General features: G+C 37.6%; 3 protein-coding genes across 3 annotated transcripts; 1 reads left to right on the top strand and 2 right to left on the bottom strand.

Annotated features, from left to right (window-relative positions):
• The first annotated feature begins 393 nt into the window (after positions 1-393).
• On the top strand, positions 394-6620 carry LOC113309545 (alpha-L-arabinofuranosidase 1-like). Its single transcript, XM_026557983.1, has 18 exons — positions 394-605; positions 1285-1491; positions 1885-1939; positions 2336-2538; positions 2698-2819; positions 2950-3103; positions 3254-3323; positions 3487-3632; positions 3740-3785; positions 3885-3937; positions 4194-4338; positions 4479-4597; positions 4687-4758; positions 4837-4940; positions 5168-5224; positions 5338-5536; positions 5639-5782; positions 6126-6620. The coding sequence occupies exons 2-18, from the start codon at positions 1330-1332 to the stop codon at positions 6282-6284; spliced, it is 2010 nt and encodes a 669-aa protein (XP_026413768.1). The 5' UTR covers positions 394-605; positions 1285-1329; the 3' UTR covers positions 6285-6620.
• Positions 6621-7039: 419 nt separating this feature from the next.
• On the bottom strand, positions 7040-9183 carry LOC113307638. Its single transcript, XM_026556087.1, has 3 exons — positions 9045-9183; positions 8235-8712; positions 7040-7483 (listed from the first exon to the last, which is right to left on the bottom strand). The coding sequence occupies exons 1-3, from the start codon at positions 9045-9047 to the stop codon at positions 7302-7304; spliced, it is 663 nt and encodes a 220-aa protein (XP_026411872.1). The 5' UTR covers positions 9048-9183; the 3' UTR covers positions 7040-7301.
• On the bottom strand, positions 8836-9529 carry LOC113307639 (protein ORAOV1 homolog). The gene has a single exon (XM_026556088.1). It carries the CDS (start codon positions 9496-9498, stop codon positions 9073-9075), a length of 426 nt encoding a protein of 141 aa, XP_026411873.1. The 5' UTR covers positions 9499-9529; the 3' UTR covers positions 8836-9072.
• Between the last annotated feature and the right edge of the window lie 13998 nt (positions 9530-23527).

The raw sequence follows: 23527 nt of genomic DNA, 5'->3' as shown, positions 1-23527 counted from the left end.
ATCGGTCAACACCGGCAATATCGTCATCTCGATGAAGCACCGAAACCGGTATTATCCGCGGTATCTCGGCCATCTCGTCTGAAATCAACTACATTGCTCCGTATAACTATTTGTGGGACCCATATAACTATTTTTATTCAGTCTCTAGTTTCCACGTTTGAATCTCCAGTTATACAAGTGCGGCGAGGATTTCTGCATTGCCGGTACAGAAAAATGATACCATCCTCTTCATACACTCCTCGTACGGTATTCCATAAACCAGCAAGGAAATCTACACTTTCCAACACGCATGGCAAAGATAAGACTTAATCCACACTTCCACAGTTCCACGTCACTGTCCCCCAAACATAGAAAATTGAAACTTTTAATTAAACAATTAGCTTCGTCTCTTAACTTAAACTTGGTAGTTGCGGGAAAGCGATATTTGGATAAACCAACAAGGAAATCTAAGGCCAGCTCGATTAAGTCTTCTTCTTCTTCCTATAAATTCCATCAGCTTCTCAGTATCCCTCCATTGGTCTTTTAATCCAAACCTACCCGAACCCTAAAATTTGTTAATCTCCGGTCCATTTTCTTTTGATCGAGAATCTGCAGATCATTTTGAGGTAACAATTTTTGTTTTTAAGATTGATCATTTAATTTCTTCAGTGTTCCATGCAACAATCACTCGTCTTTTGACTTTTTCTCAGTATCATACTCTGGTTTACTTCCTTGTGATTCTGATCGCATGTTCTGAAGTGTTGCTGTTTTCTGGTTTCGCAATTGAAATCACTTCACTCAACTCAAGTGTTGTAGATTTCCTAGTCATTGTTGAGGCACGTGTCATTTCCATCAGGTTCTGATAAACGTGTACAATTTCACAGTAGCCTACAAGATTATGCTAACGTTATTCATTAATGGTTAATCACTTCATTGGACTACTTGCTTTTGTTTCTTTTACTAAAAAAAATGGAAAATCCAAAGAAATCTGTTTCTCTTGCACTAAATTATGAACACAATAAGTTATAGTGTTCAAATGTGATTAATGAAGTAAACATTTCAATTCTCATTGAATCTGATAGCTAATCAGTGAAATGTCAGTTTGTCAGTAAGTTGTTATGAATCTGCACTATGACATTATGGTTGTTATACAACATATACAAATTTGGTTTGGACAGTGTCACAAAATATGAATTATTTGATTTAAAGTTCTTATCTCTTAGCTTAGGATTTTTATCATACCCTGTCCTACTCTCAATTATCAGTCTAACTGACTATTTTTTCTGTGTATTTATATTGCTTCAGCGTCGAAAGGATTTTTATTAAATGCAGTGAAGTCTTGAAGACACAATGGATTCTTGTAATTTACTCTTTTATGCCTTCATTGGGCTATGTTCGTTGTACCCGAGTTTTGTCATAGGAGAAACAAATGCTCAACCTGCTCACCTGATTGTAAATGCATCACAAGGTGGTTCGAAGATTCCTGAGACTCTTTTTGGTATTTTCTTTGAGGTAATTTACTGACTTCTGATTATTAAAGCTCAGTTGTTTCGTTTGCATCGACTACAATTTGAGTAGTGTTTGTTTCCTCTATGTTCTTAATTTCAAAGTCCTGCATTCTGCATTTCTTGTATTGGCAAATACAAGTCGACTCCATATATCTCTTAAAGACACTTTGCCATTTGGTTTTTCGCATCTTCATTTTGGATACAAAGATATTATGCCTACTGCCTTTGCGGATGGTCAACAATGGCAGCCCAGAAACCATACCCCAGAAGAATGAATATATAGGGTCCCAAGGTATTAGCTGCCAAAGGCGCTGACCTTATTGGGGTTTGGTGGTCGAGTTGTGTTTTTTTTCTTTTCTTTTTGGTTATCGAAGATGAACTGTAATTGCTTTTGTAGGAAATCAACCATGCTGGAGCTGGCGGGTTATGGGCTGAGCTTGTCAGCAACAGAGGTTAACTCTCAACTCTCTTCATTTTTCTGCCAGTTCTAAAGAAGAAAATATTTGATTAGATTGATGAACTATATAACTAAGGGGAGTATGTTGAAATTCAAAACATATTGTCAATAAACAGATATTCTGTTGACTTAATGTACTACATATGTGGAAACTTTGGAACGGGCATCATACCTGTCTTGCATCGCAATGAAATTAGTTTAAACAGATTAACGACTCTGCCATGTTTTTGTGATCTCTCTTTCATCTGCAAATCCCCCGGAACCATAAACATATCCAATGGTGTTAGCTTCATTGCATGATTTCATTTTGGTGTAGCTATAGAGGTGTTAGCTTCCTTGCATGATTTCATTTAGGTTTAGCTATAGAGGTGCTAACTAAGTTTGCTTTCAGGATTTGAAGCTGGTGGCCAAAATATTCCTTCCAATATTGATCCATGGTCTATTATCGGGGATGAGTCATCAGTTATCATATCAACTGACCGTTCTTCACTTTTCGAACGCAATAAGATTGCTCTTCGAATGGATGTACTCTGTGATAACAAAGGCTGCCCTACTGGAGGAGTTGGAATCTATAATCCTGGGTACTGGGGCATGGTAAGGAAAAAAGTTAAACATATTTCAGGAAGTATTTTAGCTTTTCCACATCGTTATGCACCACCAGCATCGCAGTCAACATTTCCTGATCTCAGAGAAATGGCTATGCCATTTGTTGTTTATCGATGTTTGATTTTTGTTCATCCCTTTTCATGGCAGAATATTGAAAACGGAAAGTCCTATAAAGTGAATTTTTATGTTAAGTCACTTGATTCAGTTGACATCTCAGTTTCGTTGGCCAGCACAAATGGATCACAAATCCTGGGTACCTCCAACATCGTGTGAGCATTTTCTTTTTCTTGCTTCAAAATATAAACACTTTCATGAGTGTTAATATTGACTTCCCTTGAAACACAAGATCTCTTGGTATACTTTACTGTTGAATTCTGAACTGCCTATTTATTCTTTTAGGGCTTCCTCTTCTGAAGTTTCAAACTGGAAAAAAGTAGAGCTTCAGTTGGAAGCCAAGGGAACAGATCATTATGCAAGACTTCAGTTGACAACAACCAAGAAAGGAGTAATTTGGTTTGACCAGGTGTCGGCCATCCCCGTGGACACTTATAAGGTGCACTTGGCGGCAGTTTTGTACTAAAGTTTTCTTTTTTCTGTTTCACACTTACAGTATTGCATTTTGCCAGAATGTTCACAATGTATGCACATGGATTTTTCAATAGTATGAACTCTATAACTTTTTTCCAAAATTTCTTAAATACAGGGACTTGGTTTTCGTAAAGAACTTGTTCAGATGCTTGCAATTCTGAAACCTCGTTTTATCAGATTTCCAGGTAAACGGTGGATTCGGCCCTTTAAAGCCGTAGTTGAGTTAATATTGATGTGTATTACGAGTGGTTCCTCGTGTAAATAGTCTGGTTACTCAATGGTGGTGAAACGAGTGGTTCCTCATGTAAGCTTAAGCACAACCTAAATTTGGTGTTAATTTTCCATTAGGTGGCTGCTTCGTTGAAGGTGAATGGTTAAGAAATGCATTTCGCTGGAAAGAAAGCGTTGGTCCATGGGAGGAGCGACCCGGACATTTTGGCGATGTTTGGATGTATTGGACTGACGATGGGTTAGGATATTTCGAGTTTCTTCAAGTAAGCATCATATAATATTCCTTGAGAAGAGTCAGTTTATCATTGTGGGATCTTTCTCAATTTCGGATGACCTTTAACACAGTGTAAATTACTGTTTCTCACTTTAGTTGGCGGAGGACCTTGGATCCTTGCCGGTTTGGGTAATCAACAATGGTACCTCTCGTTTGCTCCAACATCTTTTTTAGACTAATTGCTCTTTTGCTGAGAACTCTTAGGAATTTTGATGTGTGCTTATCTTGCGTCTCTTTACAGGAATTAGTCATCAGGACCAAGTATCTACTTCCTCCATCTTACCTTTTGTCCAGGTAAGTCTTCAGCTGCAGGGATCTTCACTTAGATCTCTTGCCGAAAACTGTAAATGATTGTCGTAAAATAGCACAATTTCTGATTTGTTTTTTTTTTTTTGTTTGTTTGATGGGAGTTCAAGACTTCCAGTTTAAAATTAGTGTCAAGTTCTTAATTCACTATTTCACTGTCTAAAGTCACTTCATGGAACTTTTATATAGCATTCTTTGATCTTTTTTATAAAGATAAGTATATCATGTGTATTTCGCAATGCAGGAAATGCTTGAAAGCATAGAGTTTGCCAGAGGTGATGCAAATACAAAATGGGGTTCTGTTCGTGCAGCAATGGGGCACCCAGAACCTTTCAACTTAAAATATGTTGCAATTGGAAATGAGGATTGTGGAAAAAAAAACTATCGCGGTATGCATATTTTATCCCGGCATACACTCCTATTCTTTTCCTTTGACAGAAAATTTCCAGTATATGAGAGCTTAGAAGGACAGATTGAGAGCAACTGAGTGATCTTAGATCGACTGACTCTGACCTTGTTTCTTGTTTAGGAAATTATCTCAAGTTCTATGATGCTCTAAAAAGATCTTACCCGGACATCAGAATAATCTCAAATTGTGATGGATCTTCTCAAAAGCTGGATCACCCGGCCGATATGTATGATTTTCATGTAAGGAAAAGTGTAAGCATTATTCGGTTTATTAGTACTGTTTCCTTTTTCTTTATATTTTTTCTTGACTTCTCATTGTCTTCGTGTAGATTTACACATCTGCTAGCAGAATTTTTTCTATGAACCACCAGTTCGATCATACATCGCGTACTGGTCCAAAGGTATAATCTATCCTCGACTTTATAACATCTAGTTGATTGAAGTATACTGTTACTCGTCTCACTTCAACACAAATTTAGGCTTTTGTGAGCGAATATGCTGTGACTGGAACCGATGCTGGAATGGGTAGTTTCTTAGCAGCATTGGGCGAAGCTGGTTTCCTCATTGGGCTTGAAAAAAACAGGTCTCGTTCACATGCTTTACGTTACAGCATATATTCTTCAGAATCATTTAATAGCGAATGATGAATAACTACCGTTTAATGATTTCCATCAGCAGTTCGAAAAACTTGAGATATCTGAGTTTACAATTTTTCAATATCATGAACTCCACCTTTAAATTTCCTCTTGTTTATCTTCTCCTTAACCATCACGGTTTTCGCTGAAAAATATTTCTTCTTTTCCTATACAGTGATGTTATTGAGATGGCAAGTTATGCACCACTTTTTGTCAATGACAATGACAGAAGGTATTCTATCTCTCTATATGTTGACCTTACCTTTGATTTCCTTATATCAATGTAGTTTAAGTAGCTTTCACTGTTTACCCTCTTAAGAATTGGGTAATTTTTGAATGATATAGGTGGAGACCAGATGCGATTGTCTTCAATTCGTGGAAGCAATATGGAACACCTAGCTATTGGATGCAACAATTCTTTGCAGAGTCCAGTGGTGCAACTCTTCTCAATCATGTACTTCAGTCGAATTTATCATCATCTTTGGTTGCTTCTACTATTAAGTGGAGAAGTTCAGAGGATAACACCGACTACATTAGAATAAAGGTCTTCAACATTACTCCTTCGAGGCTAAAATTACCATGCGGTTCTTACTATCATTTTCTGTTCTGACACGAGTCTATCCTTGATTCTTAAAAACCAAAACAGATTGTCAACTTTGGAGGCGACGCAGTGAATCTTAAGATCTCGCTAGATGGATTAACAAACTCAAAAGATTTTACTGGATCAACAAAAACTATACTGACATCCAAGAATCTAATGGATGAGAATTCATTTACTGAACCAAACAAGGTCTGCTTTCATGTTTTTTCCTATTATTCATGGTATGGTGGTTCAACCATGGGTTTGCTTTCCATAGGCCATTCATTTAAATCCCCTCAAGATCGCCAGGAATTTCTTTAGCAATGGCTACCTTTACATGCCCCATAGTTAAGACCAAAATGTAGATACCGGGGTTTTCATTTATCAACAGTAACAGCAATAAAAAAAAGTGGGCAAGAAGTCCATCTAACATGTTATTATGGAGCAAGACATTACGGACGATGGGACTTTTCCGTCAACCACTAAAGTTGATTAGTAATAGATTTAATGATTAATTACTGATTGAATTTGTTCGGCGTTTGTTCTTATACAGGTGGTACCAGTTCAGAGTCTATTTGAAAATGCAGGAGAAGAGATGGATGTAATGCTTCCCCCACATTCCTTCTCTTCTTTTGATTTGTTAACAAAATCGAACGATCTCCTCATTTCGAGTGTCGTTGATCCTGTTTATAATTCTGCTGCTACTGCTTGAAATAAATAATCAAGTTATAAGAAAAAATGGAGAAATATTATGTATATTATCTTTTACCACATAATGAAAAGAGGCCACTCGTTTAGGGTCGATTAAATAATATCAAAATCGTTAAGGATCTGGGTTTCTTAGTTGCATTACTATCAACAGACGCTAGCTGAAACTATTACAGTTCATAGCGTGTTGTTTAGAGGAAGAAAGGTTATTTTGAAACTGTTACAGTTCCTACTTCCTAGTGTGTTGTTTAGAAGAAAAAGGATTATGTCCATTCTGTTGGAAATAAACCCAGTAGCCTTCTCTTTTGCTGAGGGCTCTGCTTTGGAGTATCATTGCAAATTGTTGGAATTCTATCAAATATTATTTAGTTACAATTATGCATCCTTATTTGCATTGAGGTAACTGAAGTTCCTTGAACTTGAACGCAATAAACAGTGAAATAACCTTTCCCATACTTGAACGCAACCTGGTCCAAACGCTTGCTTACATCTGGCGAGTAAAGTACATGCTGTTGGCAACAGATTATGCGCACTGCAGCTGCAGGTACGCCGCTGAATGATTTAAGGTGTGCCGTTTTTCTCAACCAAATGTATATTTCCAAAAGAGAGACAAGAAAAGCAAAACACAGAGATTACCCAAATCCCCAAAGTAGGCTATTTTGACTCTACAGATAATAGAAGCAAAAGCAAAACAGCAGGGTTCCAACTATTAAAAACAATACAGAAGCTACTTCGATTATAATGGCATTTGAACAATCAAAAACAAAACAGAAGCTACTTTGATAGTAATGGCATTTGAACAATCAATTCAGATGGAAAAACTTGCTGTTTTCAAAATTTTATCACATGATCGAATTTAGTTTCAAGCAACTTTCAACGACCTTCTCCTGAGAAAAATCTGTCTAATACCCTTCCCTACATTTATCCCTCTTCAACTGCGAGTCGTTCGACTTCATGTTAAACCTGATCAGCAATGAATTTACTTGGCTCCAACAGATTGCACGCCACCTCAATGATGTCCTCAGTCCTCACCATGTGCAAGTGCCATTGCTTGAACAGACGAAATCCCTCCTCCTCGCCCACTTACCCTTCTTGAAATCCTACGAACAGCAATTATTTTATTACTAAAGATGGGCACGTTATAGTTATCAACCCACTGAGTTGCTCCGACTACCACAACCCCTTCAGTTGGCGTTGCTTGAACTGCAGATTTTATGTGAAAAATCATTAGTACTTCAACGATAACAAGGTATTAAGAACAGAGAAGTACAAGTTTTTTAAACACAAAACAAATAATACTAATATGTTTCTGATCCATCCTCCTGGAAACTAAAGAATGAATTACATGGGGATTAATTTAAGGAGAACAACTTCCATCTACGAGATGAAGAAAAGACTCCAAACTTGGGAGCAAAAGAATGTAGAAGTGTTTGTAACATTGAGATGTTAAGTATAGGCCAATGATCATGATCCAAATACACTAGATGTTAAGAAGACTTCAACTTAGGATAGTCATAGCCTTTTATTCAATCCATAATTAAATGATTCTATATGCAAAAAGCGGCTATTCACTGATTGAATAAACAGGAGTTTATTACAGAACATAGCAAGAACATAAGGGTGTGTGTTCTCATTACTTAATTAGAGATGGGGATATACAGGAAGGATACATAAAAGCTAAGAGTACCTACGCTGCTACGCATATGAAGGTGGATCAGAAGATGAGACCTTCAAATGGAACAGATTCTTGGAGGAACAAGTAATAATAAAGATTTTCTGTTCAGTACGTAATTTTTAAAAAGCTCCTTGAACCTTAGTAAGAAAATAATATGTATAGTAGTTTTGCCAAAATGATAACTTGAACTAATAAACTATATGGGATCCAGAACTATTTTGCAACAAAAAGAGCGACTGTATAATCTGATTATAACTACTCAAGTATTAAATGACAAACCTTGATGACTGGAGCCGATGTCAGTTGCCACCAACTTTGCAAGCCTAGCTGTTCCGTTCAGAGAAGTTTGAGCTAGAGGGTGGAAGGAAATATGGTCCACAACTCTGAGCCGAGGATGAGTCCCACAATGTAACTCAAGGTCTATAGAATCAAAAGCAGCTTTAACCACTGCCACCACAGCTTTTCTAAAGGCACCAGATCCATCGACCGCATTTGGAGTAAACTTAGAAACAATGGTGTACCCAACCCGATTATAAGCTTCATCTTCAAACTTGTTAACAACAGCCACCCCTTGGTATAGCTTGGTAGCTTTCGCAGTTGACTCTAGTGCTGTCCTATTACGACTTTCAGCCTTTTGCCTCCTTCGCTTGTTGTTGGTCTTTTTCATGCCATTCTTCGAATCCCTATTTCGAAAGCATCGAGGCAAGGTCCTCCGGCTCATCAACTTGAACATTTCTCTTGTTTCGAACTCCACGAACTATAGAAAATAGATTACGCAGTAACACAACCGTATTAACAAGAAAAATCGAGGATAATAATTCTTTAAAAATAGATTACATCACATACCAATCCTTTCAGTCAAAGTAAAAGTTACAATACAGACCACAATAAATAACGAAAAATATATTGTGTAAGTTAAAAACAACAATATTATCACTTCATAGTATTGTATTGACATCAATTACTACAAACAACATAAACTGGTATATTAAATTCATAACTCTTGATCACATAAGGACTAATCCGTGAACACACAAATTCATAAAGTAATACCAAATTATCAAATAAAGCTAGGAAGCCAAATTATACCATATATGAGAAAGCGATAATCTCCTCGTCAAAAATCAAGGCTCTTTCCGTGCTCCAATTTCATTGACAATGTAGCTGAAATAACTTTAATTTTCAATCTCAAAGCATTCATAATCTCTTGAACCTTCTCATTCTCAGGATCAAAAACTGGATATGTTTTGATTAATTCAGTCATCTGTTTGATATTGTTTTGAATCCTAGATGAAAAACAATTGGGTTCAATTTTAATAGCTGAGTTCCAAACATCTAAACAACCTTGATAATACCCTAATTCTGCTCCAACTTCGAACCCTAATTTTAAGCCTACTTGTTTCCCATCTTCTTTTCCTGAAATCAGACCATCTTTATATCCTGCATCAATTCCTTCCTGGCGATGCGTATCATCTAAAGAGTTTATTGCATCCCATGGATCCAAATCATCGTTTTTTGGAGAGTTAATAGATAGAGATTCCATGATTTTGTGGTGGAGATGGAAAGAGTGAAGGGAAGAGGAATGATTTAACCTACGTCGACTAAAATCTAAATAGTATCAAAGTGTTGCAACTCGCAGAAAGGGAGGAGAAGAGTAACTCTTCTAGCCGCCGGGTTCAACTTTGAGCAGGTTTTGCTTTCCTGGGAGGTACTAAAGTACGAAACCTAGGAGCTCCAAGCTTTTGGTTTTGAGGGCTATAAATTCAAGTACTCCAAATGTGGATAAGGGGATATTTTTACCACAATAGAAATTTTTTTTTTTTAAATAATTAACCTAAAGCCAAACACTAAACCTAAACCTAATCCTCTTCTATTTTTTTATTGTCTTTTTTTTTTCCACGATTCTCCGCAAGTGATTATTTCAGTTAGGCAATTACTTCATCGATTCTCCGTAAGTAATTACTTCAATTAGGTACGAATCGAAAACCCACCCAATTTTGTTGCTTTTGATCGCATAAATAGGTTAGATTTGATCAAATTAGGGATTTTAAATAGTTTCAGGATAACTTACGGTTGGGAAATATTGGTTTTCCAAACCGTAAAACAATTATACGGTTGGGAAATTATGAATTCCCAACCGTATTTTAAGCTGGGTTTGCGTTTTTTTTTTACGGTTGGGAGTCCCAACCGTATATGGTAGTTACGGTTGGGAAAATTAAAGACTCTCAACCGTATGTTAAATTTAATAAAGAAGTTAGATTTTGATTTTGATTTTCAAACCCTAACTATAAATTAGTCTAACTTAATTACTAATCATACTTAATTTAGTTAATCTAATTATTAGCATTAACTAATGTAAGATATTACCATTAACAAAATTAATAGGTTAAGAGGTTTTGTTGATTACTATTTCATGACTCTCTATTTTGTCATCTTGTGAGCCCCTAGAAATCAAAGTTTGGTGCCCCTATAATAGGTTTCTAAAGGAATGAGGCGTATCAGTTCCTTTAAAACATGAACGATTTTCTGGGCACCACTGCTTTTTTGGGGACCATTTTTATTTTTCGGAAAGATATTTGAATTAAAATTGAGTAACCCTTTGTGCAAATATTTATATAAATACCAAAATCACCCTTCTGATTAGTTTTGTCTAATAATTAGTTAGTGTTATGATTAGTTAAGTTAACTAAATCAGATGGATTAATATATGGGTTTTGTTTTTAAGAAGCAAAAACAGAGTAAAGTAAAGTAGTGGAAGAAGATGAAGAAGAAGATGAAGAAGAAGAAGAACATGGAAAATAAATTTTTTTTTGAGTTCACTCATTTTAAATTCAATGATTCAAGTGATGATAGCTCATCTGAGTCTTCATCTTCATCTCCTTCCTCTCCTAGAGTATTCATTAATCTTCATAACGATCCGGATATGAGTTATTTGTTAGATGGTGAATGTATTCTTCCCCGAACTCAATCTCAAGATGAAAATGATGGATTTTACCAACCACAACCGGAGAAAGAGTATTTGGGTACCCAGCTATGCTTCAAACTTAGATAATGTTGGTTGAATTGGTCCAAACTTTCATAAAAATGTAAATTTTTGAAGTATATTTCGGCTAGGTCAACACTGTTCGGTTACTTTACATGAAGAACAGGTAGCCGAACACTGATGGAAGTCTAGTTTAGATTACTTTTTCCACAGACGTAGGTAAGCGAACTCCCCTTGTAATGGAGGTTTTGTTGAGTTCAGTTGGGATATTGAATATGACCTGTTAGAGCACTGCTCGTGCAAGCGTTGCTATCTCAAGCTTGTTTGTCAATGTTAGTGATCAAAACTATAAATCTTGATTTCTAGTCTACTTATAGCTATGTCTCGGACTAGGATAGATTGTGTAATTGAGCTTTAGACTTCATGGCGTTCATCAATTGAAGACGAAGAACTACTAAGAAGAGCTTGTGGAACTTCATCGACAAAAGGTATGTGGAGACTGAAACTCATCTATTACTCGGAAAGTCTATTTCTACACTATCTCCTATATTGAGACAAAAGTCGTATTGCTATATAGTATTTGATTATACACATTTGATATTTCGAGCTGAGTTTAACTCGCTTACTAATCGTTGTCGTATGCGTCAAAAATAATTTCACTTTCCTAAAGTATATGATAAGAAAGAGTTCGTTTCCATAGAGAGGCAATTGTAGTTATTACGTATTCAATTTCCTAAGTAACCAATTAGGGGGATTTCTGATTTTATAAAGCAATATGAATTAAATTAAAAGAAAAGTAAATAGTAGAATGTAATCAATAAGAGAAAGATATTGGTCAAGGAATTCATCTTCTATCTTAAACAAGTGTTTGCATTCATGATTAAAATTACAATTTAATCTCTTTTATTATCAAAAGCCTAGAGAATCAAGAGAGCAAGATAATCTATTAATTTCCTAAGTTCATCAACATACACATTAGAGCTGCGTATGTGAATTCTACCTAAAGAATAACCTAACACCTTGCGCTAATTAAGTTCAGTTCCCAGGAGCATTAAGTTTTGGAAATAGGCTAATCAATGCAATTGTCATACATTGCGCATGACAATTCGGACAAAGGTCAAACTCTACATATGATTACAAGAGTGTATCACTACAAACCGTAATCATATCATGCTCTTGTATTCGGGGTTATCTCTTGATGGAAAACCCTAAAATAGCTATGGAAAAGGATGCAAGTTCAATTAATTGGCCACTTAACTAACCAAACATCTACGTCCTATCACAATACATCAATCATGTGATTATTAAAACAACAGAGATTTGAACGATAATCAAGAGAGAAAACTAATGCATTAATCAAGCACAAGTTGTAGATATAGGACTACATCCTTAACCAATAATGAATAAATTAGCTACTCATAGCTATGGAGTTCATCATAATCAATAGTCAAATAAAGAAGATGAAAGCAAAGCAAACCCTAGTAGCGTAAACAAAAGCGGCTCTCTCCTTAGCTCCAAGTAGAATACGTCCTCTTAAAAGTTGTAGAAGTCTTCTTTTTTATAAATCCTCTTGTTACAAAATTAGGTCCAAGTCTTCAAAGTCCATTAGATAAAAATCCACGTGGCCCAAAAGTGAGAAAAAACCATGTAGAAATTATACCAAAAACATGTCGCCGGAAAACTAGGTTCACCGCCGCCGGCAAAGTGGTCGGAATAGTAGTTCAGGTGACCGACGAAGTCCGCCCGGTTGCTCCAAATGAACTCTCCTTTCCTTCTTTCGAGTTCCTCCACCAACAGCAGTCGTCTCTTACTTCTCATATCCACTTCTTCTCTACAATTTCTCTTCATCACTAAAACAGTCGTACTTTTCAGACATAAATTTGCATCACTAAAGCCGACATGCTTTTCAGACACAAATTAAGAAATAGAAGCAAATAATGAGAAATAATCCGCCACCAACAACAGTTGCACATGAGATGACACTTTTGCGCTGTTTCTTCTTCTTTTGTTCCAAATGACTCCAAAGTACCTAAATACTCAAAAACAAACATAAGATACATAATTTACAAGAAAACTTAGCAAAGAAAGCATAAATAATATATAAATATTAAGGTGTTTTAGACACCTATCAAATTTCCCCACACTTAGACTTTGCTAGTCCTCGAGCAAACAAGACAAATTCTAAAACATAAATACAACTCCGTGTTGCTGAGGATACAATTACTCTTAGCATGAATAACAGACCTTTGAACCCCTAGGTGTCCCTAGTGGACGAGTTATAGTCTCGTGAAGGTTAACAAGAGGTGTACCTACGAAACCTTTACTTCCAAAATCCAACTACTTGTGAAAAGTCTAAAAATGACACTAAATTTTTTGTAATTGGCATACTATCAATGATTACAGGAGGAAGTACCCACTTTCAAATCCAATTCATTCATAAATTAGTAATAAAGCTTCATTCGGAAAGTTGAACACAACCACAATACTCGGAATCTAATCACCCACAATCACATGAAAAGATTAAGAAGATGGATATAGAAAGTAGATGATGGCGAACTGTTGACGAAGGTGAACGGTGTTTCCCATATCTGTCTGAAGGTCACTGCCAAAACAAACCTAAAAATCCTATTGGATTGAGCTACTGGTCTGAATTCTAATATCAACACAGCTGGCATATACAAGGGAACCAGCGGTCGACAAACTTAATTCTTGATCAATTCACTGGCATATACAAGGGAACCAACGATCGATTTTATTCAACACATCGTTCAAGGATTAATGATAAATTGTGCAAGCAAAGGTCAAATGAATCACCAAAGACACTAAAGTCATCCATGAAGACTTCGATTATGTTTTCAACATATTCTGAGAAAATACTTACCATACACCTTTGAAAGGTAGCTGGAGCATTGCACAAGCCAAAAGGCATCCTTCTATAAGCAAAAGTACCGAAAGGACAAGTGAAAGTGGTTTTCTCTTGATCCCCCGGTACTATCACAATCTGATTGTAACCTGAATAGCCATCAAGGAAGCAATAGTAAGAGTGTCCAGCTAAACATTCAAGCATTTGATCAATAAAAGGTAATGGAAAGTGATCCTTCCTAGTGGTGGCATTCAATTTTCTATAATCAATACAAACCCTCCAACCGGTTTGCACACGAGTTGGGACAAGTTCATTCTTATCATTCTCCACCACCGTCACACCTGATTTCTTTGGTACTACTTGTACCGAGCTTACCCACTTGCTATCGGATATGGGGGTATATAACACCCACATCCAAAAGCTTGAGTATCTCCTTTTTCACAACTTCGATCATGGGAGGGTTCAAACGACGTTGCGCTTCCATTGTAGGCTTTGCATCGTCTTCCAATCGGATCTTATGCGTACAAACGGCAGGGCTTATACCCTTGATATCGGCAATTGTCCATCCTATGGCCGTCTTGTACATCCTTAGCACCCTTAGACATTTTTGCTCCTGTAATTCATTAAGCTCATTAGAAATAATCACAGGTAATTCTTCGTTATCACCCAAGTACAAGTACTTTAAGTGACTTGGAAGAGGTTTCAATTCTAACTTTGGAGATTTAACAATAGAAGGCACAAGATTTTCATCATTGCAAGGTAAAGAAGCAAATGAAATATTCTTAATTGATGATTTTTCCGGTAATGAGTCAAGAGAACCAATGGTTTCTTTAATCTCGTCACCATACTCCAAACCATCATCAATGGGTGTAGTGAGCACGATTTCCAAAGTATCAACACCATTCAACTCAAACATTTGTTGCGCCAATGTATCCATCACATCAATGGAGAAACAAGAGTGGACATCACTAGGATATCTCATCGTCTCGAAAATATTGAAACGTATTGTTTCTCCATCAAACTCCATAGTTAGCGTTCCCTTGTCCACATCAATAATGGTTTTCGCCGTTTTCATGAAGGGACGCCCAAGTAGCAATGGAAGAGATGAGTCCGGTGAACCTTCATCCATATCTAACACGCAAAAGTCAGCTGGAAATACTAGTTGATTAAACTGCACAAGAATATCCTCAACAATACCCATTGGGTAAACATTAGAGCGATCGGTTAATTGCAATACAATTCCAGCCTTATTAAGAGGACCAAGATCGAGTGAGTTATACATAGATGCAGGCATAACATTAACGGATGCACCTAAGTCCAACATAGCTTTGTTAAATGTGGTGTTACCAATTGTGACAGGAATGTCAAAGCTACCGGGATCCTTGCACTTAAGTGGGAATTTTTGTTGTAAGATTGCCGAAGCATTCTCCCCCAAACTTAGCACTTCATTACCTTTGAGCCTTTGCTTATTGGTACACAAGTCCTTCAACACCTTTGCATACTTTGGAACTTACTTGAGTGCATCTATGAGTGGTATGTTCACATGGATCTTCTTGAGAACGTCTAAAGTATCCTTTTCTAGTTCCGCTTTCTTGGAATTTGCAAATCTACGAGGAAAAGGTATAGGAGGAACATAAGTAGAAACCGGAGTTTTAGAGTTAGAAATAGGTACCTCAAAAGTTTGGGGAGAATCCTCGTTTTCTCCTCCAAAACAGGTTCCTTTGGTGTTTCCACCTTGCCTGAATCAGTAACTTCGGGTTGCACAAGTTGTGTACCGCTTCTCAACGTAATTGCATTGACACTCTGCTTTGGGTTGTTGAGAAGGGAGTTTCCCACCATTTTGTGCCTTCAACTGGTTCAACTCAATAGCCATAGGACCAACTTGAGTTTGAAGCTCCTTAACCGTGCTCTCCGTTCTTTGCATAAAAGATTTCAGCAACTCTTCCATATTTGACCCCTGATTTTGAGATTGTTGTTGTTGTTGTGGAAATTGTTGTTGCTGAAATTGTTGTTGTGGTTGAAATCCACTCGGACGGTTGAAAGTAGGTTGCTGAACCGCTCCTTGCTTGTTGGCATAACTAAAATTTGGGTGATCTCTCCATCCCGGATTGTAAGTGTTGGAGTAGGGATCATACCGTCTTTGTTGATTTGGAAAGACAACATTAGCTTGTTCATTGGGGTCTTCATACCCTTGAAGAGACTTTGGTATCACCGCGGCTGCAACTTGTTGCATCATTGCTGTCATGCTAACCATTTGTTGACGAAGTTCTTCGACCTCGCTCACTTCATTTACTCTCATAAGAAGCACATCCGAACCACGACTCAAGAATTGTTGCGAGTTCGCTGCCATGTTCTCAATCAACTCTCTAGCTTGTGCCACCGTTTTGTTCACTAGTGAACCACCACCCGCAGCGTCAAGAAGATTCCTATCACTTGTTTGGAGTCCTTCATAGAAGTATTGGATTATCATAACGTCACTGAATTGGTGGTGAGAACAGCTTGCCATCAATCTCTTGTATCGTTCCCAACATTCATATAAAGATTCTCCCACATTTTTCTTCATCCCGCAAATCTCCTTGCGAATTTGAGTAGCCTTTGATGCTGGAAAATATCTCTCTAAAAAGAGTTTCTTCAACCCATTCCATGTTGTGACACTTCCGGAGGGCAAGTAATACAACCAATCCTTAGCACTATCCGCCAAAGAGAATCGGAAAACTTTCAACATTGCACCATAAGCATCAGTATCCGCTGGAAGCATGGCCATCACAATGGTGTGGAAGTACATAAGATGCTTGTTTGGGTCTTCATTCACCATACCATGGAACTTTGGTAATTCTCTAAACAACCCCGTCTTGATCTCGAAAGTAGAGTTTGTTTGAATACACCATTATTGTGTATCCAACTTGTGAGAAGCCAAGTCCTTGAGTGTACGATTTGCATCACCCATTGCTTCTTCTTCTTCTTCAAAAGGTGGTTCTTGTTCAACCGGAACCTCTTGTTCTTCTTCTAGTTGTAACTCTTCTTCCACTTCTAACTCTTGTTCTTCCGTTGTGTCCTGACTTGGTTGGAGTATTGTGCCTCTTCGAGTAGCTATCCCGCACGTTGGATAATTCCAATATTGGTGTGGTTTTAAAAGAACCTACAACTTAGACCTGCAAGTATACATGGTCAGTTGTAGTGAGTGAGGTAAGAAGGGGTTTGTCCTCAGGGACTTGGTGTGTGTAGTTGAATCTAGGCTTTTGCTTAACTGATTTCAGAGAATTTTGGGCAGTGATTGAAAGCAAAAAGCACAGCAGTGCAAAGCAGTGTGTAAAGGAGCAAAGATAAGACAGTGGAAGCAATGTGCAATGTTTAATAAACAAGAGCATGAATGAACTAAGGGTGTAAACAGTGAGAATGAAGGAACTAAGGTTGTCGAATCCACCATTAACTCATACTATGTATTCAACTGATTATGATACTCTTGTCCTTTTAACAGATAAGGTAGAGGTGTCAAGTCTATTACTTACCTAAGGTGTTTCACCAATGGATGATTCAATCACAACTAAAATATCAATCCTAAGCATTAACTGTCTAACTAAAGCACAACTAGTCAGAGGATTCATAACAGTCTCTAAGGCATGAGTTGCAGTTCAATCAACACAATGTTATCCTAACTATAATGGATGCTTGACATACATTGTGAGAGCAGAGTATTGATGCACTGAGATTAAATCTATCATACAACATTTTAAGCATTCAAGAATCACACAAACAACATAAATAACATAGTACAAAGCTATGGTTTCATCTCAACCTTAGCTTAGTGAACTAAAACATGATCAAATTATACTACTGGATGAAAAAGATGAAATAGTAAAATTACAGAACACTAAGAGCTTGGTGCTCCGTCTAGCCCGGGCATACCCTCCCAACACCCACCCACACATTCTATTTATACCCCAAAATTAGGGTTCATACAATTTCCCCCAAATTCCCAAATTCCCAAAATTAGGGTTTATGTAAAATAAACTCACAAATCTTATGATTTTGTTTTCTCCTCTGCTAATTGACGACAACCCATGCCTTGTCTTGCTTCTGCCACTCCATCTCCTGCTCCAATTGTCCTTAATCGACTGTGAGGGGAAACCCTAAGTCTGCCTCTCTCAATTTTAGCATCTAGGTATGAAGAATCTATGATGGAGAAAGAGAGACTAGGGGGTTCAACTGATGGTTTGGTCTGCTGTGGTGGTCGGGTGAAGGTGGTGGTGGTGAAGCTCGAGAAGAAGAAACTGCAGGTGATGGGTTTCTGTCGGGGGAAGAAAACTGCAGAGAAATAGAGAAGAAGTTCTCGATGGGAGGAAGAAGGGAATGTTTGGTTGGGAAGAAGATATTTGTTGCTAGGGTGTGAGGCGGGGACATCGAATGTTGATGCACAGCGAAGAGAAAGCGTTGGATGATCACATCTGGATTAAATCGAACGGAACGAAGGGAACATGCGTGGAGCGACCGTTGGATGTGTGATACATCAAAACTGACGGCTTAAGATTGGATTTAGGTACTATGATGTTTGACAGGAGCTTCAAGATTTGATGCTCGGTGATGAGGCGAATGTTGGATGATGTGATGGAATCAATCTGACGGCTCTCATGGAAATGGGTATGGATATTGGAAATGGATTTGGGTAAGGGTTTTGGGCCTTGGGTATGCCAAGCCCATATCTTCTTTAAGAAAAATTCTTCCTCTTCAAGCCCATTTCTAATTGATCCGGCTCTTGCAAACATCAATCTTCGCTTCCTCCTAGCGGGAGTCTTTGCCGGTTCTTTGCTCTTTACGCTCCGTGAGTTAACCAGGCTTTATTTAGTACCTAAAAATACAAAATTAGTTGAGAAAAGTATTTATTCTTGAAAACAACGAAAACACAGAATATGGGATAAAATGGAGCGTTAGTGCACAAATGATGAGTTAATTGCCAATAAAAAGGTGCAAATATATACAATATTTGGCACTCATCAAATACCCCCAAACCTGAATTTTACTTGTCCTCAAGTAAAACAAAACTAAGGAAATCCTACCTATACCAATAGCTCTGGTCTCTCGATTGTATTTAGCGAATGCAATAAGCCTTTTAAACCACTAAGTGTCCCTAGTGGACGAGTTGAAGTCTCGTGAAGGTTTGCTTAGAACGTACCTACAAAGTTCTAGGACAAAATATAAGCTCAGATTCCATGAAATGTGACATGTGCAAGACATTAGAAGCTCACAGCAAAATGGAGATGTCAATCTAGATATCAAAGGCACAATCCTAGCACTGATAACAAATAAAGACATGTGATAATAATATAAAGTGTATCTACACATGTGTAAAGAAAGATCGGATATTATGACTACTAATCACCAAGAGATAGTTTCTCAGGCTAAGAACCGAGGTCGAAATCTAGCTAGCTGTCCGGACTTTACGAGAATTGTGAATGAGTTGGAGGTATTTCACAATTACTCGCGTTGTACATCAATGGCATACACCCTTCCTTGCTTATAAACAAAAACACAAAAGATGACTCTTTACATGACTCTTATTTACATTGACTGCTCTCTTTTATTTTTGGAACAAGAGAGGATGGAATTGATAAATACTTGATTTTTTTTTTTCTGAATAAAATATTTACAACATGGTAACTCTTTTGATACATAAGCAAAAAGAAACAAAAAATTACATGACACTTTGCAAGAGGTAGCCCTTTTTGATGCACCCAGCTAAATTCGATGGTTGTCTTTCTTAATGTAACCTCCACCTTCTATCCCAACCAACCAAAGAACAAGCTAGTCAAGTTTCGTTCAGTATTCTAAAGTGATTGGCAATCATGACTTCCGATAGAACACCTCAAGGATGAGGCTATACATGTATTGGTATATCGTGCGCGTGCAAGTTTCTTATCACTATGTGAATTGTGCTAGAATCAGGGTGCCTAAATATCTACACTAAGAATCCTTATGTTTACATACATGCACAAGAGTCAACATTTCAAGGTAAATGAGCTCCATTTTTATGTTTTTTTCGAATTTTTTAATTTTTTTTTTTTTTTTCAAAAAGAAAGAGTTCTGTTTTCAATTATAACATGTTATCAAAGTATCTACTTTTCACCCCCAAACCTAAACTAAACATTGTCCTCAATGTTTCAAAAGATAAACATGATTATAACACATACCATGAGAACGATGCTAAGTGTAGAAAAAGGAAAGAGATTACCGGATATTGGCGAAAGCAAGTTTTGAACTCCATTATTCAAGGCAAAACCCAACAGTAACTCAACTGACTTCACATTAGGTTAGCACAATATATACAAGAAACATATGATTCCACTAAACATTACCTATCATATTATATACAAACAATTCACTATATACATACAGTCTAAAGAGTTGAGGATCAACCCAAAAGAAAAAGTGTTGAAACATAGACAGTTTCAAACAACTATAGTTGGACTGAAATGCGAGTGAGAGTGAAAAACCAAATGAGCTACCCCTAAACCTGGATTTTACACTAGATATACTATTGGATACAAAATCTCGCAGTTTTGGGGGTTCATCATGCACAAGGTCTAACTCGAAATGGACTTTGCTAGGGACGGGCAAACATGCATATTCCAACTGTGGCTCCTTAAAGGTATTGTATTTAGATGCAAAATAGTCCAAGAGGACTTGGGAGGCACACAGTTCCAGGCCTAGATTAGGTACTCTCAGATTAGTTGGTTTAAAATTTTTGTGACAAACCAAATCTAGGTTGGGTGGAAAAATCTCAATCTGTGATTTAGGCAAGAAAGCAGGCACTTCTAATTTATTTTCATGATCAATAGTACTAGTACATACTTTCCCTAAATCAGAAACAGGTAAATCATGCTCATATTCATCGAACAAAACATCAAGACCTAGCTCGGTATCATGATTGTCCGTAGTATTCAAATCAACATCGGAAGAAACAACATATTGGGACTTAGGCAGGGAATCAGACACATCAAATTCGTTTTCATGTATAATAACATTAATGTCTACAAAAGATTCAACCTTTCCTATGTCATGCTTATCTTCACAGCACAATTGTACAAGCCTCATATCAGTGTCCAAATTATCTGAATTGCAATGAATATGAATATTAGAAGAAACATCATTCATGGAAGTTTCTTCACTATGGTCTGGAATTTCGGAGTCACAAGACTCCGAAATTGACTCTTCAAGAAGAACTAGCTCTTCTAACATCATATCATCATCCGAGTAATATGCATACTCGTCCCTATTAACAGCTCTGGTGTTCTCAGTCAACTCATTTTCCTCTAGATGAGGCTCATATTCAACATCGTTTGTACGAGTTGGACTGAAAATACCATTTTCAAAATTTGATTCATCATCATCATCATGATAGGTATTTTGCAATCTAGGATAAGTTTCAATCCTAAGGTCGGAGCTATCACAAGAATAAGACTCTAACTCATGGGGGTGACTCATACCATGTGGCGTTGTCCCTGTTTCCCTAACAGATTCCCATTGATGGGTTTTCTCTGCAATCTCAGCTAAAAATTTCCATGCATCATCCACAGATTTATCAAGAAATTTACCATTACACATAGACTCAACCATGGTTCGAGATTTAAAGTCTAGTCCCTCATAGAGGATGACGACAAGTCTCCACTTCTTAAATCCATGGTGCAGACATTCGCTCAACAAATCATTAAAACGTTCAAAATAGTGAAAAACAGTTTCCTCATCCAATTGGACAAAACAATTGATACTTTGACGAATAGCGACGGTCCTATGATGTGGAAAGAATTTTCTGAAAAATAGATCCGTGAGTTGGTCCCAAGTGTTGATTGATTGTGGTCTCAAACCGTAAAATCATGTTTTGGCCCTTTCCTTTAGAGAAAATGTAAACAAACGCAATTTCAGAGAGTCTTCGGACATATGATCAGGTTGCATAGTCCGACAAATTTGTTCAAACTCTCTTACATGAGTATAGGGGTTCTCAGAATCGAACCCTCGAAATATAGGAAGTATTTGTATCATGCTTGCATTTATTTTAAAAGGGTTATTGGTTTGAGGTAAAACTAGGGCTGTCAATGGGTACCCGTTACCCGGAACCGGAACCGGACCCGAGCGAATAGGGTCCGGTTCCGGGTCCCAAAATTGGATCCATTAACAAGTTAGGACCCGACGGGTAATTACCCGATTGGACCCGAATCTAAACGGGTCCGAACGGGTAATACCCGATGGGTACCCGCGGGTAACGGGTACCCGGTTATTCATTCTTTTATCCCTCTTTTTAGCAAAATTACAAGTATTTTGCTAGTTTGGTTTTGAATTTTTTTCTCATTTTTCATTTCTTCTTACATTTAATCTTTATTTAGTACATTAATAAAGAAATAATACCAAATTTTTATAGAAATAAGTTTGATTCAAGCAAAAAAAGGGAAAGACATCAAAATTTTGAACTTTTATGTGTGTTTTCTTAATACCCAACGGGTACCCGGAACCGATGGGTACCCGGGGTTTTAAAAGGGTCCGGTTCTGGGTCCACTAATTTAGGAACCGGACCCGGAACCGCTAGTAACCGGACCCGACTTTTATAAATAGGATTCGGGTCCGGATCCATTGATACCCGGGAGGACCCGGACCCGTTGACAGCCCTAGGTAAGACAATACATGATAATGGAATTTTTATTGTGGGATACATGTATTCATGGAGAGCACGAGGTTGGCCCATATTGAAAAGACACAAAGCCCACTATTTGGTTTTAATGGGTTTTCAAAAATTTGGTTTTTTATGGGAAACTTTTGGTTTTGATGGGAATGAAAAACATTTGGTTTTTGATGGGAAACATTTGGTTTTTATGGGTTTTGAAAACTCCTTTTGGTTTTAATGGGATGAGGCCCAACTAACTGGTTCAAATTTTCTGTGGGACAAGCCTAGCGAACGGCCTAGAGATTTGAGTACACGGCCCAACTAACGAGTTCAGTGAACCAAGCCCAGAAATGCACGAGGCCCAGCCGGGTATTTGATTTTTGGGCTCTCAGTTAGCCAAAATACGAGGCCCACTTGGGCTTAAAAACGTTTTACAAATTCTGAGTTGGGTTCAAGCCCAGAGTTCAGAAACAAAGTGCACTTGGGTTCAAGAGTTTCAGAATCAATTTACAAGGCCCAGAATTTCAGTTTTTAAAGCAAGCCCACACAGTTATTGGGTTTAGGCTTACTCTTTTTAGCACATCCCAGCTGCTATGTTGTTCTAGTTGCACAACCCAGTTGGGCTTTGGTTCACAGCAGCAACAGCACCAGCACCAGCAGCAGCAGCAGCAACAGCAACAGCACAACCAAGAGCAGCAACAACAACACCAGCTCCACAACACCACAGCAGCAGCAAAATTTGCAAGTTCAGTGAAATGCAATGAGATGCACAGCAAGAAGGAAAAGATTATGTGAATGCAGGAGGCAGTAAGATTAATTGAAAGATGCAAGTTATGATGTAGAACAGTATGCAAAGATAAATGCAAGAACAGTATGCAAAGATAAATGCAAAATGCAAATGATACTAGAGCAGAGAAGATGCAGATGTAGTGATGATGCAAATGAACAGCAAGAGAAAATGCTAAAAGATAAATGCAAGTACAGCTAAGAAAGTGCAAGAATAGCTAAGATACAAGCCAAGAAACTTCAACACACAACGCCAAGTCCCCGGCAGCGGCGCCAAAAACTTGGTGTGG

Source organism: Papaver somniferum, chromosome 9, assembly GCF_003573695.1.
Source record: "Papaver somniferum cultivar HN1 chromosome 9, ASM357369v1, whole genome shotgun sequence".
Lineage (NCBI taxonomy): Eukaryota > Viridiplantae > Streptophyta > Magnoliopsida > Ranunculales > Papaveraceae > Papaver > Papaver somniferum.
This window is presented reverse-complemented; position numbering and strand designations above follow the sequence as displayed.

Bases quoted from the DNA above. Each gene is read 5' to 3' on its own strand.
- LOC113309545 (XM_026557983.1), top strand. From the start codon at position 1,330: ATGGATTCTTGTAATTTACTCTTTTATGCCTTCATTGGGCTATGTTCG. The intron at 4,941-5,167 runs GTCTCGTTCACA...TTTCCTATACAG, and splicing joins ATTGGGCTTGAAAAAAACAG to TGATGTTATTGAGATGGCAA. The intron at 5,225-5,337 runs GTATTCTATCTC...TGAATGATATAG, and splicing joins GTCAATGACAATGACAGAAG to GTGGAGACCAGATGCGATTG.
- LOC113307638 (XM_026556087.1), bottom strand. The intron at 7,484-8,234 runs GTTTGTCATTTA...TAAAATCTGCAG, and splicing joins CATCGGCTCCAGTCATCAAG to TTCAAGCAACGCCAACTGAA.
- LOC113307639 (XM_026556088.1), bottom strand. From the start codon at position 9,498: ATGGAATCTCTATCTATTAACTCTCCAAAAAACGATGATTTGGATCCA.